A 21,459-nucleotide genomic window follows, 5' to 3' on the forward strand; every position below is an offset into this window, starting at 1 on the left:
TAACATCCTCCATGTCGGGTAAGTGATTAATTTGCAAAGTTTCAACATTTGGTGATTAAAGTAGAATAATTATATAGTTTAAAAAGTAAGGTTAGTAAATATGAAATTAAGGTGGGGACCAAATGGTCATTTGCAAGGATTTTTAATTAAAATAAAATATTATGGGGTATATAGGATACCCACGTGTGATTTAGATTCCAGAACCTCCCATTTCTTCTTCATTCTTCCTTATTTTCTTCTCCTCCTTCTCTCAACGTTGGGCTTGCAATTAAGGTAAGAATCTGAACTTGGTAGTTTCTTTGATGTTTTAAGATTGGAAATGAAAGCTTGGATGTTATATAAGCTAAAGGAAAGCTTATATGACATTAAAACAACAAGATAAGTGATTTAGAGAAGGATTTGGAAAATGAGTTTTTAGATGAAATTTTGATATGGATGAGTTTTTGATGTTTGAATCAGATTTTTGACTTGTCAATAAGATAACTAAGAAGTATGAGGTGTTAGAATTCAAATTAGAACATATTGAGAATTGGGTTGGATTCTTAAATTCTACATGGAGAATTAGATTTCTAAGTTTTAGAGGTATTTAATGGATAATAATTAGTTTAAGTAAGTGTATGAGAGCTAAGAGTAGTAAAGGGATTGAAATATGTATGTTTGAGTTGAAATTAGATGATTTTCGGGCTAAAAATAGGATTTCTGGGTTAGGGGAATCGGTACCCATTCAAGGGGAACCGATACCCCTTCAACAAATATGATTTCCAGAATGCTAGAGGGGAATCGGTACCCCCAGGGGGGGGAACCGATACCCCCTCATCGTATATGAAATTCCAGACTGCTTGAGGGGAATCGATACCCCTAAGGGGGGGAACCGATTCCCCCATGAGAAAAAGAAGAAGAAAGAAAAGAAAGCAAGACTAAACTATTAATTCTTTAAGTTAGTAAGCTATTAAAGCTTAATTGCAAGACATAGACATCTGATGATCATATTAAAAATTATGTTTATGTAGATACCGAGCCTACTCGAGTTCGGGAACAATCTACAAGTAGAATCGATCGAGGAAAAGGCAAAGAAGTATAGGTGAGTGCATATGCATAGCATGAATATAGTAGTATGTTCAGTTCTAGACTTGTGATAAGTCTAGATTCCATATTTTGACATATGATTACATTCCATATTATGATACATGACATGAATTTGTATTAAATGTATTACATGACATGAATTCATATTATACGTATTACTTGACATGAATATGCAGAAAAAGTTATATGCACTATGTGATAAAGGTATGTAAATGATATGCCTATGTGTTAAAGTTATGGAAATACTATGTCTACGTGATATGAACTACGGGAAATGTATAAGCCCATGTTATGTAGATGAGAACTATAGGTATAGTTGGCATGCCAAGGGTAGAGGGTATACTCGGTTCTTTAGGACACATATATCCTTTGGAACCTGTGTGAAGTCTTGAAAGACACATACTTGATCCATAGTATATGTATATGATTCTTAAGGAATTCTACGTGGTCCTTATGGACATAATTCTACGGGCACTTCGGTGCAATTCTACGGGCACTTCGGTGCAATTCTACGGGCACTTCGGTGCATTTATACGAGCTGTGGTGACAGCATAGTGCACAACCTCACATTACTCAAATACCTTAGGTTCTCAATATGCTATCATGGGCCAATAAACTTATTAATACTGAATAATGAATGTTACAGTCATACGCTTACAGGTATGGATATTGATAAAGTATACTATATTGATTAAGTACATGTTTGCATCGCATCTCATATGATCCTGACATTTTCATTACATTACATTGCCTTATTATTATTGCCTCACTAAGTCGATGACTTAGCGTGTGAGTGTTTCACACGTAGGATCCGGGAAATTAGAAGTGACAGGTGAAGCAGCTTGACAGTATTACTCCTGCAACCATCAGATCAGAAGCAACTTATCAGTAGGTTATTTTGTTATGTAAATAGCAGTTGGCATGTAATTAAAGAGTTAAGTTGTGTATGCTCTGAATATTTTTTGTAAACTTATATTACAGTATGTATATTATTGTATTTTCTTAATACAAGTCCCAATATTTTACTATTATTTATTAAGAGTTGTGTTTTAAAGTCAATGTAGTATCTCTGACTCATATCCGGGTCGGGTATGGGTTGGGGGTGTTACATTTAATGGTATCAGAGCTATGGTTTAGCCGATTCTAGGCATAAACCAGAGTCTATGGAGTCTTTAAATGGAATACATGCCAACAAATAGTGAGAAATACTGATCTGGTATAGTATGAGTATGATGTTTTGCTAATAGGATAATGTGTCTATTCTTATTAGATGTCCGGACATAATAGCTCCCGAAGTGAAGCGGGAGAAGAGGCATGCTGAAAGCAGTAATTCACCTGCCCTGGCCAGGCAAGGTGAAGAACAGGCATCTCAAGGAGTGCCTGTGCAAGATCAAGATACGTTCTTCAGAACGTTAGACGCTATTCTGACGCGTCTTCAACCTCCTGCTCCACTAACTCCCAGAATTAATGTAGCAAAAGAATTGAGAAGTTTAGGAGCTCCCGAATTTAAGGGAGAAGCTGAGGAAGGTCCGGTGTCAGCGGATCTTTGGTTGAATGATTTGAAAATCATGTTAGATGGTCTCCACTGTTCCGAAGTGGAGAAATTAGATGGAGCTGTGTCTTTACTAAGGGGTCAGGCGAGGATATGGTGGACGAACGTCACCATGAGGATGTCAACCGACCAGTTGACTTGGTCTTTGTTTTTAGATGAATTTAAAAGCAAGTATATTGGAGATCAGTTTATCCGCCAAATGAAGCAGGAATTTATGAGTTTGAAGCAGATGAGCCGCTCTGTGTATGAGTACGAATGTGAGTTTAATAAGCTGAGCAGGTTTGCAGCTGAACTGGTGCCTACTGAAAAAGATGCTTGCGAGTGGTTCGTGGAGGGCTTGCGCCCTAGACTTAAGGAAATGTTGATAGTATTAAACCTGTCCTCGTTCCAGGAGGTGATCAATCGTGCAAAAGCTCTTGAAAGGGCTCAGAATGAAAGATTTGGGGACTCGAGAGTTCAGACATCAAAGAGGACGACTACTTATTCTGGTTCAACACCAGCAAAAAGGGGAAGAGACTCGGGATTTCGATCACAAGCTAGATCAGAATCAGTTGCATCGTCTGCTAGGGGAGCAAGTCAGGCAAGACCTAGACAGACGCAGTCAGTGGAATCTGGTGTTGGGAGATCTACTCCGGGTCAAGGGAGACAGTGTCAGCAGTGTGGGAAAAACCATTATGGAACTTGTCGTATGGCAGCTGGGACTTGTTTCCGATGTGGAGAGGCCGGACATTTTGTCCGTGATTGTCCATTGATTATTGGTGAGCCGGCACCATCTGGAAGAGCTGGTTCTTTCTCACAAAGAGGACGAGGAAGAGGCAGAGGAAGGAACCCGTCTGAATTCTCTGCTCAACCTGAAGTTCGATCCACTGCTCGAGTATACAACCTAAAGACAAGTGAAGACCGTGATGACCCTGATATTATAGCAGGTACTTTTCAGTTGTATGATAAATTAGTATTGGTACTGATTGATTCGGGTTCTAATTATTCTTATATTACAAGTAAGTTAGTAAAGGAGTTGGGGATTCCCTTAGAAGCTACGAGTAATGAGATTATAGTAACGACTCCGTTAGGCCAAAGTGCCAGGGTGAATAAAGTTTGTAAGGGGTGTCCCATAAAGATTCAGGGAATTGAATTCCCTGCTAATCTGATGGAATTACCCTTTGACGAGTTTGAAGTGATTCTGGGAATGGATTGGTTGTTCCGGTATTATGGAGATGTTAGTTGCAGATTGAAAAAGGTAACTCTGAAAAGTCCAGACGGAATAGAGATAAGTGTGAACAGTGAAAAGTTTAATCCGTTAGCGAATGTAATATCAGTGATGTCTGCCAAGAAATTATTGCTACAAGGATGTCAAGGTTTTCTGGCAAATGTGATTGATTCAAGAGCTCAAGAGAAAAGGTTAGAGGAAATTCCAATAGTTCGAGAGTTCCCTGATGTTTTTCCTGCTGAATTGCCAGGATTACCTCCGGATAGAGAGGTAGAATTCCAAATTGAAATAATGCCGGGAACAGCTCCGATTGCAATGGCACCTTATCGGATGGCTCCGAAAGAATTGCAAGAGTTAAAGAATCAATTACAAGAATTGCTAGAGAAGGGATTTATCCAACCAAGTGTATCGCCTTGGGGAGCTCCGGTGTTATTTGTTAAAAAGAAGGATGGATCAATGCGCCTTTGCATTGACTATCGACAGCTCAATAAGGTGACCATTAAGAACAAGTATCCCCTTCCGCGCATTGATGACTTGTTTGACCAACTAAAAGGAGCTTCGGTATTTTCAAAGATTGATCTACGTTCGGGTTATCATCAATTGAAGATCCAGGAGAAAGATACTCCGAAGACAGCTTTCAGAACGAGATATGGTCATTATGAATTCATCGTAATGCCATTCGGAGTAACGAATGCACCTGCTGCTTTCATGGATCTTATGAACAGGATTTTTCAGCCCTACTTGGACCAGTTTGTTGTTGTCTTTATTGATGACATACTGGTGTACTCGAAATCCCATGAAGAGCATAGCACACATCTGAGGATCGTCTTGCAAATTTTAAAAGATAAAAAGTTGTATGCCAAATTGTCCAAATGTGAGTTCTGGTTAAGGGAAGTAATTTTCCTGGGGCATGTGATCTCGGCAGTTGGGATTAGAGTAGACCCTCAGAAAGTTAAAGCTATAATGGATTGGGAAATTCCTAAGAATGTGTCTGAAGTTCGGAGTTTTCTTGGACTTGCTGGTTATTATCGAAGATTCGTTAAGAATTTTTCTATGATTGTGCTGCCTCTAACAAAGCTAATGAGAAAGAACGTACCATTTGTTTGGACTTCTGAATGTCAAGAAAGTTTCGAAGCTTTAAAGAGAATTCTGACGGAAACTCCGATATTGGTTCAACCAGAATCTGGCAAGAATTTTGTAGTATACAGTGACGCATCCCATAACGGGTTGGGGTGTGTACTAATGCAAGAAGGAAAAGTGGTAGCATACGCCTCGAGACAGTTGAAACCACATGAAAGGAATTACCCCACACATGATCTAGAAATGGTTGCTGTAGTATTCGCTCTCAGGATTTGGCGTCATTATCTTTATGGGGAGCGTTGCTACTTATATACGGATCATAAGAGCCTGAAGTACCTGATGACTCAAAAAGAATTGAATTTGAGGCAACGTAGATGGGTAGAGTTCTTAAAGGATTACGATGTGATAATTGACTATCATCCCGGAAAGGCTAATGTGGTAGCAGATGCTCTGAGTAGAAAGACGTTTGCAGCTTTACGAGCTATGGATGCAAGATTATCTTTAACGGGAGATGGTGGTCTTTGTGCAGAATTAACCCTTAAACCAGCATGGGTGGAACGAATAGGAGAATTGCAAGGTAAAGATGAAATGTGTTTGAAAAGAATTGAGCAAGTAAAGAACAAAGAGATTAAAGACTTTGAGATTAAGTCAGATGGAAATCTATATTGTAAAGGAAGAATTGTAATACCCGACAATGAAGACTTGAAGAAAGAAATATTAACAGAGGCTCATTGTAGTCCGTTAACGATGCACCCGGGTGGAACCAAGATGTATATGGATTTGAAGGATCGATTTTGGTGGTCAGGGATGAAGCGAAGCATTACAGAATTTGTGTCTAAGTGTTTGATATGTCAACAAGTCAAAGCCGAGCATCAAGTTCCATCAGGATTATTGCAACCGCTTTTCATTCCTCAATGGAAGTGGGAAAATGTTACGATGGATTTTGTTTCGGGGTTACCCTTGACTCCGAACAAAAGAGAATCAATCTGGGTAATTGTTGATCGATTAACTAAGTCCGCGCATTTCCTCCCTGTTAGAACGGATTTCTCTATGGAAAAGTATGCAGAGCTGTATATTAGAGAAGTTATTAGATTGCATGGAGTACCTGTTTCCATAGTCTCTGATCGGGACCCTCGATTCACTTCTAGATTCTGGAAATCTTTGCATGGAGCGTTGGGGACTCGTTTAAACTTTAGTACGGCTTTTCATCCTCAGACTGATGGGCAATCAGAGAGAACTATTCAGATATTGGAAGATATGTTGAGAGCGTGCGTAATGGAATTTAAAGGATCATGGGAAAAGTATTTACCGCTGGCAGAGTTCGCTTACAACAATAGTTATCAGTCTAGTATAAAGATGGCCCCCTATGAAGCATTATATGGAAGAAAATGTCATACTCCATTAAATTGGTATGAACTCAAAGACCGAAGTGTTCTTGGTCCGGATTTAATTCAAGATGTAGAACAGAAAGTTCGAGAAATTCAGCATAACCTCAAAGTGGCCTCTGATCGGCAAAAGTCCTATTCTGATCTTAAGAGGAAAGAAATTGAATTTCAAGTTGGAGATAAGGTGTTTTTAAAAGTGTCTCCGTGGAAGAAGGTGTTGAGATTTGGTCGGAAAGGAAAATTGAGTCCTCGGTTTATTGGACCTTATGAGATTGTAAAGAGAGTAGGACCAGTAGCATATCAGCTAATTTTACCACATGAGATGGAAAAGATACATGATGTTTTTCACGTTTCAATGTTTCGAAGATATAGATCTGACCCTTCTCATATCGTGACACCAGAAGAGATTGAGGTTCGTCCTGACTTGACATATGAGGAAGAACCGATTCAAATCTTAGCACATGAAGTTAAGCAATTGAGGAACAAGACCATTCCTTTGGTCAAAGTGTTGTGGAGAAATCACAAAGTAGAAGAAGCAACGTGGGAGCGTGAAGAGGATATGCGACATCAATACCCTCATTTGTTCGTGCAATGAAAATTCGAGGACGAATTTTCTTAAGGGGGAGAGATTTGTAACATCCTCCATGTCGGGTAAGTGATTAATTTGCAAAGTTTCAACATTTGGTGATTAAAGTAGAATAATTATATAGTTTAAAAAGTAAGGTTAGTAAATATGAAATTAAGGTGGGGACCAAATGGTCATTTGCAAGGATTTTTAATTAAAATAAAATATTATGGGGTATATAGGATACCCACGTGTGATTTAGATTCCAGAACCTCCCATTTCTTCTTCATTCTTCCTTATTTTCTTCTCCTCCTTCTCTCAACGTTGGGCTTGCAATTAAGGTAAGAATCTGAACTTGGTAGTTTCTTTGATGTTTTAAGATTGGAAATGAAAGCTTGGATGTTATATAAGCTAAAGGAAAGCTTATATGACATTAAAACAACAAGATAAGTGATTTAGAGAAGGATTTGGAAAATGAGTTTTTAGATGAAATTTTGATATGGATGAGTTTTTGATGTTTGAATCAGATTTTTGACTTGTCAATAAGATAACTAAGAAGTATGAGGTGTTAGAATTCAAATTAGAACATATTGAGAATTGGGTTGGATTCTTAAATTCTACATGGAGAATTAGATTTCTAAGTTTTAGAGGTATTTAATGGATAATAATTAGTTTAAGTAAGTGTATGAGAGCTAAGAGTAGTAAAGGGATTGAAATATGTATGTTTGAGTTGAAATTAGATGATTTTCGGGCTAAAAATAGGATTTCTGGGTTAGGGGAATCGGTACCCATTCAAGGGGAACCGATACCCCTTCAACAAATATGATTTCCAGAATGCTAGAGGGGAATCGGTACCCCCAGGGGGGGAACCGATACCCCCTCATCGTATATGAAATTCCAGACTGCTTGAGGGGAATCGATACCCCTAAGGGGGGGAACCGATTCCCCATGAGAAAAAGAAGAAGAAAGAAAAGAAAGCAAGACTAAACTATTAATTCTTTAAGTTAGTAAGCTATTAAAGCTTAATTGCAAGACATAGACATCTGATGATCATATTAAAAATTATGTTTATGTAGATACCGAGCCTACTCGAGTTCGGGAACAATCTACAAGTAGAATCGATCGAGGAAAAGGCAAAGAAGTATAGGTGAGTGCATATGCATAGCATGAATATAGTAGTATGTTCAGTTCTAGACTTGTGATAAGTCTAGATTCCATATTTTGACATATGATTACATTCCATATTATGATACATGACATGAATTTGTATTAAATGTATTACATGACATGAATTCATATTATACGTATTACTTGACATGAATATGCAGAAAAAGTTATATGCACTATGTGATAAAGGTATGTAAATGATATGCCTATGTGTTAAAGTTATGGAAATACTATGTCTACGTGATATGAACTACGGGAAATGTATAAGCCCATGTTATGTAGATGAGAACTATAGGTATAGTTGGCATGCCAAGGGTAGAGGGTATACTCGGTTCTTTAGGACACATATATATCCTTTGGAACCTGTGTGAAGTCTTGAAAGACACATACTTGATCCATAGTATATGTATATGATTCTTAAGGAATTCTACGTGGTCCTTATGGACATAATTCTACGGGCACTTCGGTGCAATTCTACGGGCACTTCGGTGCAATTCTACGGGCACTTCGGTGCATTTATACGAGCTGTGGTGACAGCATAGTGCACAACCTCACATTACTCAAATACCTTAGGTTCTCAATATGCTATCATGGGCCAATAAACTTATTAATACTGAATAATGAATGTTACAGTCATACGCTTACAGGTATGGATATTGATGAAGTATACTATATTGATTAAGTACATGTTTGCATCGCATCTCATATGATCCTGACATTTTCATTACATTACATTGCCTTATTATTATTGCCTCACTAAGTCGATGACTTAGCGTGTGAGTGTTTCACACGTAGGATCCGGGAAATTAGAAGTGACAGGTGAAGCAGCTTGACAGTATTACTCCTGCAACCATCAGATCAGAAGCAACTTATCAGTAGGTTATTTTGTTATGTAAATAGCAGTTGGCATGTAATTAAAGAGTTAAGTTGTGTATGCTCTGAATATTTTTTGTAAACTTATATTACAGTATGTATATTATTGTATTTTCTTAATACAAGTCCCAATATTTTACTATTATTTATTAAGAGTTGTGTTTTAAAGTCAATGTAGTATCTCTGACTCATATCCGGGTCGGGTATGGGTTGGGGGTGTTACAATCGTGCTCTTCTTTGATCCTGTAAATCCACTTGTTATGGAGCGCTTTCTTGCCTTGTGGTAATTCAGCTAATTCCCATGTCTGATTTGACATAAGCGAGTCCATCTCATCTTTCATGGAAGACTCCCACTTGACTGAATCCTCCACTTGCATTGCTTCATCATAGCACTCTGGTTCACCATTGTCAGTTAGCAACAAGTAGTGCAAAGAAGGAGAATACCGTTGGGTTGGTTTAGGAATTCTGGAGGAGCGTCTCAGTTCTGGTGTGCTTGGTTCTTCTTGAACTGCTTCAGGATTGATTTGAACATCATTTCCAGGAATCTCCTCAAACTCAGCAAATTCCTTTGTTTCAGCTTTGGTATTTGAACTACTTGATTCTACAATTGACATGCCTTTGTACATCACATTCTCATTGAAAATGACATCTCTGCTTCTGATGATCTTCCGATTTTCATAGTCCCAAAACCGGTAACCAAACTCATCACCGCCATAACCAACAAAGGCACATTTGTTGGACTTAGCATCAAGCTTACTTCTTTCAGCAGAGTCTATGTGTACATAAGAAATACAACCAAACACTCTTAAGTGTGAAAGGTTTATTTCTTTCTTGCTCCAAACTTCCTCTGGTATTCTGCCATCCAAAGGAACTGAGGGCCCACGGTTGATCAAGTAAGCTGCAGTGTTGATTGCTTCAGCCCATAGAAATTTGGGCAAGCCGACATGTATCCTCATACTTCTGGCACGTTCATTCAGAGTTCTGTTCATGCGCTCTGCTACACCATTATGTTGCGGTGTCTTGGGATCTGTTGTCTCCATCTTGATCCCATTATTTGCGCAGAAATCTCTGAATCTACTGTCTCTGTACTCTCCTCCATTGTCAGACCTCAACCACTTGACTTTCAAACCAGTCTCATTTTCCACCATGGCCTTCCATTTTCTGAAGATATCGAAGACTTCTGATTTCTTCTTCAGAAAATAAACCCACACCTTCCTTGTTGAATCATCGATGAAGGTGACATAATATAGTGAGCCTGCAAGAGATGGAACTGGGGATGGTCCCCATACATCAGTATGAACCAATTCTAACCTTTCTGCCTTAGGTGTCTTGCCAATCTTTGCAAAACTGACTTTCTTTTGTTTGCCAAAGATGCAATCCTCGCATAGTCCGACATCTACATTCTTTAGATCCGGCAGCTTCCCTTTTGACAGAAGTATCTTCATTCCTTTCTCGCTCATATGGCCAAGCCTTTGGTGCCATAGGTTTGATTTTCCATCAGCATCTACTGCAACAATGATATTCTCTAAGTTTGAGGTTACATAGAGAGTACCACTCTTCTTACCACGAGCAATGATGAGTGCTCCTTTTGTAATCTTCCATTCACAGTCTGAAAAGGTTGTACTGTATCCTTCTCCATCAAGCTGTCCAACAGAAATCAGATTTCTTTTGAGGCCAGGAATATGTCTCACTCCTGTCAGCTTCCAGGTGGTCTGGTTTGGCAGCTTTAGTCGGATATCTCTTTTTCCGACGATCTTCAAGGTTTCATCATCAGCAAGATGAACCTTCCCAAAATCACCACTGACATAGTTCTCCATGATTTCTTGGCATGGGGTGGAGTGGAAAGATGCCCCTGAATCCAAGATCCATGATTCAATCGGACTGTTGACGCTTAGAATCATGGCATCACCTGTCTCCTCTGTCACGTTGGCAGATTCCTGTGCACTGGTATCTTTCTTCAGTGCTCGACAATCTCTTTTAAAGTGACCTTTCTTGCCACAATTATAACAGGTAAAATCTTTCTTTCCCGTTCTGGATTTTTCCCGTCTAGATTTTGATCTGCCACGATTTGAATATCTTTCTGAAGTTCTTCCTCTAGACTCCGTGTGCAAGGCTGAGGAGGTTGATGCTTCACCCGATTCTCTCCGTCGAATTTCTTCACTCAATACCATATCCCGAACATCGTCGAATTTCAATTTGCTGTTTCCCGACGAGCTGCTGACTGCTGTAACAGTAGCATTCCAACTGTCTGGTAAAGATGATAAGAGAATTAAAGCTCGAACTTCATCATCGAATTCAATTTCCACTGAACTCAACTGGGTTGTGATTGTGTTGAGTTCATTTAGGTGTTGTGCCATCGATGCCCCTTCCGTCATCCGCAAATTAAATAATCGCCTCATCAAATGAACTTTGTTTGAGGCCGATGGCTTCTCATACATACTGGAGAGAGCCGCCATAAGACCCGCCGTGGTCTTTTCCTTTGCTATGTTGAAAGCAACATTGCGGGATAACGTCAGTCGGATAACTCCGAGGGCTTGTCTGTCGAGAAGAGCCCAATCTTCATCCTTCATGCCCTCTGGTTGCTTTCCTGAGAGGGGTTGATATAGATTTTTCTGGTACAGAAAATCTTCGATCTGCATCTTCCAAAAGCCAAAGTCCGCACCATCGAACTTTTCAATTTTCACCTTCCCTTCGTCTGCAGCCATCGCTCCCACTCGAATATGGCTTCTTTGAATCGTTTTTGACAATTTATGCGAACCGCCATGTATTTGAACACATCCGTCGACAAATTCGTATCGCCGACAAAATTTCACTATTCACGAAATTCACTATTCACGTGAATAGTAACCCCACAGAAAAATTGGCAAAATTCACAACCAAAAGCTCATGATACCAGTTGTTAGGAAATATAACGAGAACAAGTAATTTTCCTATAGCCAGATTAGTGAGAATACGAAATAAAAGCGGAAAATAATACCCGAAAAATTGATAACGGAGTTCAGCCAATTGTGCTTACGTCTCCGGACTGCTGCAGATCTTTTACTGAAGAGAAAAATTACAAGTGTTTACAAAACACACTTGAGAGAGAACTGGAAGATTTTGGGATGATTTTGAAGCTAAATGAGCTAGGGTATTTATAGTTGAAACTTAGGTACTAATCTTTGAAAATACCCTAAAATACAATGACTAAATGTGTGATTTACCCTTGCCCAAATTCAACAAAATACAACAGCCCCTATTTTTGAATTCAACCGGCTGCCATCTAGAATGGCAGCCATCTAGAATGGCAGCCATCTAGAATGGCAGCCATCTAGAATGGCAGCCATCTAGAATTTCAACAGAAGCTGAATCAACAAGTTGATGGCTTTGCAATTTGCAAATGGGTTTTATTGTTTTCCCTCCATCAAGCTGAAGCTAATAATTTCCATCACTCCATATATATATACCTGTTTTCTTTATTAATTATTAAATATCATTAAAAAGATTAGAGTAAAGCATGAACTAAAGTGAGCTCTGTAGTAAAAGAAATGTTGTTATATATTGAGGACTCATGTTTGAATACTATAGATACTAAAAATGTTAAAAAATTAAAAATTTAAGTACTAAAATGAATTAAAACTGATAATTTAGATACTAAACGCTTAATTTACCCAAAAGATTATGTTAATTATTTAATCTCACCTATACAATTAAATAGAACATAATAATAAAATTAGTCCTAACGTTGACACATATAATAAATTTAATTTTTATTTATTTTTTGAAATATTTTAACCACTATCATTGCAGTTTTTCTGTTAAAATTGACCATGTTGTAATTTACTAACAATTTAACACGTGTTGTTAATATAAAATTTTTCCATGTGTTTAGTTGATGTATTATGCTACTCAAATTGATTATATAACATTAATTTTATCATTTAAATTGATGATGTAACGTATGTCATATTACTTAAATTGACGACTTAACATGTATCAGACTAAGGGTGTTTATCTAGCGAGTCAATCGCTAGTTGGACAATGCTCGATTAATACTTGTTAAAAAAATTTATTGTTCGACTCGACTGGTTGGTTGTTAAACTCATTAAAAAAATTTATTGTTCGAGTGTTTTGTTTTAGGGTTTTTAACATTTTCCTTCTTTAGTCCTTATACGATCTAGGTGGCTAATTTTTACCTCGATGATAATAGAAAAATGCATAATTATATTTTAAGTTTACAGTTATACTTATAAATTTTTATTGTAATATTAAATATTTTCTATTTTTAATAAAACTAACCACTTTTTATATATAAAAAAAAACTCAAATATAATATTTGAGTAATTTTACCATAATTCAAGTTTCAGAATAAGCCCTTTCGTGGCTATCGTGCGTCTGCACCACCGATATCGTATGAAAGCATATCGGCTGATGATCTGCATATTGCTGAAAACGTTGAACAACGGCTCACTACCCCTTTATGGCCTCAAGGAAACACAAGCTTTAGATACAAACTACAAAGGATTTTTCTTTCTTCATTTGAATAGTCTGGCGATAGTATCCGTTCAAAATTATATCGTTTGATCTTGTTTTGCTCTGGATTTTGCAGTAAAACATTGGTATCATTCGCTCAGCTAGTGATGGAACTAGAGAAGAAAATTATGAGGATGATTTCAGAGAGTTTTGGGGTTGAAAAATACGTGGATGAGCTCATTAACTCCACAAAATATCAGCTTATGAAGCGTCCAACACCAGCAAGCCAACCGCCGGGCTAGTTGAGCACCATGACCAGAATATGCTGACTCTCTTGTAGGGCTGTAAAATCAGGTAATCGGACATGTTTCAGTCGAATCTTGACAGGTCGGGTAAAATCGGGTACATATCAACTTAGGTTGATTTAACATCAGATTCAGATCGGGTTCAGGTCAGGTCAAATTAGTTCGGGTTATTTTCAGGTTGATTTGACACCAGATCCAGATCGTGTCATTTTCAGTTCGGATCGATGTCAGTTCAGGTAAAAACAACTCAGGTCTGAAGCAGATAAAGACCAGGTTAATTCAGGTTCGAGTGGACTTCAGTCGGATCTCGTTCAGATTGGGTCACATCATTGACAGATAAAATTCAGGTCGGATGTTTATCGGATACGGATTGAGTTCAGGTCGGGTCGTTTTTATTTTTTGGATTAATTATTTTGTCATATTTTGTGATTGTTGAATCGCAAGTTGTAATTGTATATGATTTCGAGTAAATTAAGAGAAAAATAAATGTTCATGATCAATTTTGTAAAAAATATAAATTTAATGACAAAATTGAAGAAATGTAAAATTACAAATAAAATCTTAAAATATAAATTAAACAACACACATAGGTAAGAGACTAAATCAAAATAAATTTAAAATGTGAGGTTTAAATTAATATAAAAAAGACTAAATTAAAAACATTTAAAAAATTATGGGCCAATTACAAAAATATAAATAAATAACAACTAACAATGGAATATGTAAATATAAATTTAAGGACTAAATTGAATACATATAAAAGTGAAAGACTTAAAATTTAAATAAATTAAAAAACATAAAAGGATTAAATCGAAATAAATGCACAATATGAAGAAAAAATGAAAAATATACTAACTTGCATTCATTTAAAAAATTAAAAAAATATAATATATACATATAATATAAAATTATATATAAACTATATTTATATTATAAATTATATATATAAATTATATTTATGTGAACTATATATATAAACTATGTATATAAAATTATAACTATATTTATATTATAAACTATATAATTATTATAAGCTATATATATAAATTATGTTTATGTGAACTATATATATAAATTATGTATATAAACTATATATGTATAAACTATAAAAAGTATATAGTTTATAAAATATTATTTATATTTATATTAATATAGTGTATATATATATATAAACTATATATGTATAAACTATATAAAACATATAGTTTATATGTTATAATTTATATTAATATAGTATATATATGTATGCATTAGTCTATTTAGGGTTTAGGGTTTCTATAAACTATATACTTTATTACTTTATATAGTTTATGCATAGTATTTCTATAAACTATATAAGTAATTTACTTTATATAGTTTATATATATATATATAGGTATATATATATATATATATAGTTTATATATACTATACATGGTTTATACATACATTAAGGTTTAGGATTTAGAGTTTATGGTTAGGGTATGCTTTAGGGTTTAAGGTTTATATAAACTATATACTTTATTACTTTATATAATTTGTGCATAGTATTTCTATAAATTGCATCGAATTGAAAATTTAAGAAGATATTTACAATTAAACTATGACTAAAATGAAAGAAATTAAAAATCAAATACAAGTGAAAAAATGATGATTGTTGGAGGAGCATGAGTCTAATTAGCCCAAAATATCTTGTTGGACACTATATTACGCCAACTTTCTAAATTTTTTTATTCCCTCTAAATTCATAGTTTTCCTATATTCTCAAAATTTCCTAATTTTCCTCTAAATTCCCAAATAAAATCAAAATTTTTCACAATAAAATCTTTCTTTTAAAAATTTTCTCCTACCACTCACTTGAATAATATATATATATATATATATATAAGTGTATACATAAATATATATATATATAATTAAACATAAGTGACTAAAATAAAAGATTCTAAAATTAGCATTAACATTTAATAATTAAGCACATTAAAGAAAGAAGGAAAAATTAAAAATAATTAGAATTTATATATAAGATGTTAATGAAGCTTGAAGTTTTCTTGGAGAAGACAAATCTTGGCCATTGGATATACTTTTGATCCAAGGGTTGGATTTTGTTGATACATTTAGCCATGAAACAGTGACATCACATAACCTAAAAGGTTAGGCTAACATTTAGTGCTTTATATTCTTTCAAAAACCAAAGTCAAAATTTTTTCCTCCTACGCCACACAAAACGGACGGCTAGGAGTTGTTTAGGTTTTTTTGATTTTATTTGGGAATTTATAGGAAAATTAAGAAATTTTGAGAATATAGGGAAATTAGGAATTTAGAGGGAAATTGAGAATTTAGAGGGAATAGAAAAATTTGGGAAGTTGACGCCAAATATAGTGTCCAACAAGATATTTTGAGTTAATTAGGCTCATGCTCCTCTAACAATCATAATTTTTTCACTTGTAATTGATTTTTAATTTCTTTCATTTTAGTCATGGTTTAATTATAAATATCTTCTTAAATTTTCAATTCGATGCAATTTATAGAAACACTATGCATAAACTATATATAAACTATATAAAGTAATAAAGTATATAATTTATTATAAACGATATAGTTTATACTTATATTATTTTTCATTTATGTTATAATTGTTAGATAATTTTTTGTACAAAAATTAAGCGGTATAGTTTATATTTATATTTTAGATAATTAATCACGTTTAATACTAATATTCATTTATTATCAAATTAATTATTATTTTATTGCCAAAATTATTTATATTATTAATGTAAACCATTAACATATATTACATAATAAATACTTTTATTATTAATATTATTTTTTCTTTATATAAATTAAACTATATTAATTTTCCCTTGCATTATTAATAATGTTTTATCTAATTTACATTTAAATAATTTTATTAATTTTATTAAATAATTTTATATTATAGGTAAATTTATTAATATAATTATCATAATAAATATTTTATTATAACATTTAAAAAGTAATCATATTAATATTTTAATTATATCATAAGTTAAAAAACTGATAATTTATAAGATTTCCATGGTAATATATAAGTCAAATAAATATTAGATCAGGTCATTAACAAGTCGGATCATTTACAGGTCAGGTTGAAAACAGGTCGGGTAATACCAGTTATTTACCAGGTCAATCTCGGGTTCGAGTACATATCAGTCGGATGCAGTTCTGGTTCGGGTATCATATTTTCGGTTCAATTCGGGTTCAGGTCGTTCTCAGGTCGGATGCAGGTCGAGTTCGGATCCACAATTTTCAGGTCCAAATCGGGTTCATGTCAACACCAATTCCGACTTGAGTCGGTTTCAGATCGCCACAGTACAGGTCAAAAACAATTTTGACTCGAGTCAGTTTCAGTCAGTTTTACAGGTCGGGTAAGCTTTTTACATCCTTACTCTCTTGTATCAAAACGAGGTCGATGGATTGGAGATCCAAAGCAAAGATGGGAAATGAATGAATATAAGCCCTTCACCCAACTCTCTAATTGTGATCATCGGAGAATCCCTTAGTGTAAGTCTTTTGTCATGACATAACAGATACGGTTTAAGATAGAGAGAACAAATGATGTATTTTTTCTTAATATATATTAAAAATGTTTTTGAATCCGTCGTTGTAGGTATGGCGAAATGGTCGATTGTCTTCGCCTCATCATCGGGTGATGATGACGGAAAACAAGGCCAGATATACTGTCGGAGTGTTTGCATGGACGGAAGGAGGCTACCTAGTGAAGACTTAAAATTCAATACTAATAATTACTTCATAATAAACTATATAAACGTAATTCCAATTCAATAGGGTAAAAAGCATGCTTCTTAATGCTGTTAATTACTTGGTATTTAACTCAAAAAACTGAGCGCCACCAATGCAACAACACTGAAACCAAAAGAAAAAGGAATAGTTGCATAATCCTAGTGCTACAGTTTTGAGCTGCATCAATGATAATAATAATTCAGGTCACAATGAATCCAATACGAGCCCCCATGGCCGTTCAGCCCTCCAACCTACATGATAGATTCAAACCGCTGGAATTATCTACTTGTAGTCTGTGAGTGTGTGACCGTAATTTGCTCCCGCCATAGGGTGTGTGAGTTGTACCAAAAAAGAAAAAGGCACAATGAAAAATCAGTTTCTAATATTTGTCTAAATGATCATTTTGGCATTTTAGCTCATGACATTTCAATTTGTTCTTACCGTATTTTTCTAATGCTTGTAGTAGTGATGTGGCATTCGCCGCATCACCAATTAAACACACGTATAAATGTCATGTCAACAATATGAATCGTTTGTTAATCAATTAACGGTTTTTATCCAATATGAGGTATTTTGACTGAAAATTAAAACGTTGGGAGCTAAAATACTCCATAAAAAAACGAATATGTACCAAAATGACGTTTAGACAAACATTAGAGACTGATTTTGTAATAATAAAAAACAAACTTACCAAGGCTGAAATGTTCACAAATCAAGATGACATGGCACCCTGTCTTGCCTTGAGCACTACTTCTTCAGTGGTCACACCAATTATATCATTAGCACGCGCTAATCCCACACAGGCATATTTCCCAGTATGATCCTGCATTTCATACACCATTTTATACATTCATCAACTTAGACCAAAACCAACGAATACCGTCTGTCTATCTATCTATCTATGTAAAACCATCTAGTCTGTGTGAACCTTAGTAAGAACTTTCAAGTTCTGTAGCTTTGCAAGTGCATCATCCACATCAAAGTTACAGCTCTCGCCAAACTCCTCTTTTAGTAGTTCCTCACACCTCTGATCCAATTCCTACATCCATATATCAGGCACATTATGCAATAAACTTCTTTACCTCTTCAAGTCGATCCTCATGCCCTATATGCATCGTACCTTGGCGGTGGCTTTGCCTTGCTCCATTAGTATAAAGAATGCAATGATCACCTCTTTCACCTGCACACAACATTATGTACATGGACTATGTTATGTTCATTGGTTTTGACAGGCAAATCTAGTTGAAATTGAGAGAAAGAAATCAGCTTACTTCCTGTTGGATCACATCATCACACAAGTGAAGCAAAGTTCCCCTTCCGCTGTCGAGTTGCTTTTCGTACATGGACTGTGTTATTAGGTTCTGATATGCAGCCATGTTCGCTTCGAACCTGTACGGCGATACAAGAAACAATCAAGCAAGGCCCCTGATGCTTTAACGTGTATACGATTTAATCGAAGATGGACGAAAATCGTACGTTAAGTAAGTCTTCGCACAGTAACCAACCACTGTTGACAGAATAGCAAAAATGACCCACAGATCAGCTTTAGGCGTTTCAAGAGAAGTGATCACTGCAACCTGTGGAATAGAGCTTTCCATTTCAATATAAATACAGTAAGAAACAGTGGGGCCTAAGATGAAACGAGCAAGAACGATAATTGCTTAACTGACCAGCCCCACTACAGCAGAGGCAATGAATGTGACCCAATCCATAGGAGTTAATCCAGGATTCTTCTTTTCAGGCTGTTAAAAAAGCATACAAAATGTACAATGATGCACAATATCACCATGTCGTATAACGACTTCGAGTCGCAAAAGAGCTAATAAGGGAGACTCACAAGGACTATTTCCAGATCTGCCATAGGAATATGTTTGAAATGCTTTACATGTATGCCCCGATCCTTTTCCTGTCCTTGACTCGATTTCCTGGAAGTTCACCATACTTTTTAGATGCAATTGGAAACCTGTATGATAAGATGCAATGGAAGTACCTGTAAACAACAATTATCCTCTCGAACGTCGGTTCCTGAATCGTAGTCTTGGTGATCAAGTTCCGAATGCTGAAAGAAGAAAGTTACAACACCAGAAGCATATAAAGATTTAAAGCAAATTTCAAGATTCTCATGAAAGACACTAGGCTCCAGATAATATGGTACATAGTGTTCATGAATGAAAACTGTTTTGCCAAGATAACAACCTTAGTTCCATTTTATCGAGACCGATGCGCTCGACATAGAATTCTTCACTAAGGTCCTCATCCTTCTTTGGCATTTCCTTATGCGCCCTTCTTGATTTTCTGCAGAAAATGTTGCCCAACCTGCAAGGAACACTTCCAAAAGTCTTCAGACTTACATCAAAGCAACAGAATGGAAAGATACATTCACCAAGAATAAGCCATAAACACTGATATAAGGAGATGACTGTCCATTACATACTCACCGAGTTTTCTTCATAAGAAGTGCCCAAAGCTGTGCAAGGATTATGTCTACCTTCTCCATGTAGAAAAAATTAGTTGTTCGATCAATTCCGATCCCACGTCTGAAGATGATGTACTAGACACAAAAGAATCATACTTAGCCTGACAAAGACAGTGTTCAAGCTGAATACTTGGAAATCAAATATGGTACTACTGAATAGTCTTTGCATTTCGAATATGTTCGATTTTATCGAGAATGATGCGATTCACAACCTTATCAGCAAAATCTGGAAGGTTATCTCGGGGATGATCAGCAAAATATTTCCTTAGAAGTGTATTGTCAATCTGAATTCAGTAAGAAAAAAACATGATGTAAGAAAAGAGAATACACATTGCAGTATTTCAAATGAAAGATTAATAATTTGAGCAGACAATTTGCATAACACATGAAGTTGCAGATGACCTTTGTTTCATCAACTGTTATGGGGAGATTAAGAAGATATTGGCCAGCAGTGGCAAGATCAATCTCATCGTCTGAAACTATCTTAAAATTGCTCTTTTCCATAACCTGTACACCAAACCAAGGGAATTTCAAGAATTTGTGCAATTTCATTTTTGTTCCAATAGAAGCAAGAAGAATACCTGAAATAAATATGTCAAGAAATTCTGCTCAAGTAGATCAATTTCAGCAGGAGTTAAATTCTGCTGCTGCAACTTTTGAGCCCCATGTACAGGGTCGAAGAGGGAGAATAATTGCTAAAAAACAAAATTCCAACTGAAATCAGAACATAAAGACATACAAGTAAGGTTGTAAATGAACTTGAGCTTGAACCAACCAAGTTATAATCGTGTTTGTTTGATTGTTTTTGGAAGAGTTTATGTTTGTTTAAACTTTTTAGTATCGTGTTTGTGTTCATTTATTTATTTTTGAAAGTGTTTGTGTTTGTTCGTTTGTTCGTAACAGAAAAGGAGACCCGTAAACGAGCTAATAAACGAGTTTGTTTGTGAACATAAACAATCGAACGCACCTCTGTTCTTGTTCGTTTATTAAATGAATATAAAATTTTTGTTCATACTCGTTTATTTAACATAATAAACAAACGTAAACTAAAGTTATACAAAATGGTTGAAGGTTTATGTTACCATCAAATCCTCAAACTGAAGAAGATACCAAGCTCGAACCGTGTACTCGACTCGCTTGCAGAACTTCACAAACTCAGCCCGATCTGTACTATGTTCTGCAACACGTGAAAAGAAAAAAAAACAGTAGTTTGAATCTCAAAGATGATTCCATTAAACGTGTCGATTACAAGAGAATGTAGGTACGTACGAATGAGATTGGACAAAGTCATGATGATTTTAGGCTTGAGAGTGGGAATAACGGATTCACGCTCCAAGCGAACCACTTCCTTCTTGATGTCATTGGCCCTGGCCTTGAACATGTTGCTGCAGATTGAACAAGTGAGCAAAAACCAGAAAAGAAAATGGTGGAACAAACTAGAGAAGTGGCAATGGCAGTTTTATTATGAAAATTGTTTCATTGCAAGGGGCGTAAGCCAAGGCTTGGAGGTCGGGTCCTTTCGTAAGACTCGGAACCAACATTGTAATAATAA

General features: G+C 35.7%; 1 protein-coding gene across 1 annotated transcript; it reads right to left on the reverse strand.

Annotated features, from left to right (window-relative positions):
• Positions 1-18,143: 18,143 nt before the first annotated feature.
• LOC120137703 lies at positions 18,144-21,306 on the reverse strand. The gene is made up of 15 exons (XM_039153401.1): positions 21,177-21,306; positions 20,990-21,084; positions 20,489-20,602; positions 20,310-20,414; positions 20,120-20,191; positions 19,870-19,982; positions 19,628-19,747; positions 19,422-19,490; positions 19,269-19,356; positions 19,102-19,173; positions 18,908-19,008; positions 18,703-18,820; positions 18,552-18,611; positions 18,360-18,470; positions 18,144-18,254 (listed from the first exon to the last, which is right to left on the reverse strand). The coding sequence occupies exons 1-15, from the start codon at positions 21,286-21,288 to the stop codon at positions 18,144-18,146; spliced, it is 1,461 nt and encodes a 486-aa protein (XP_039009332.1). The 5' UTR covers positions 21,289-21,306.
• Positions 21,307-21,459: the final 153 nt, after the last annotated feature.

The sequence above is a fragment of the Hibiscus syriacus genome, unplaced genomic scaffold (genome assembly GCF_006381635.1).
Source record: "Hibiscus syriacus cultivar Baekdansim isolate YM2019G1 unplaced genomic scaffold, ASM638163v2 tig00110676_pilon, whole genome shotgun sequence".
NCBI classification, from domain to species: Eukaryota; Viridiplantae; Streptophyta; class Magnoliopsida; order Malvales; family Malvaceae; genus Hibiscus; species Hibiscus syriacus.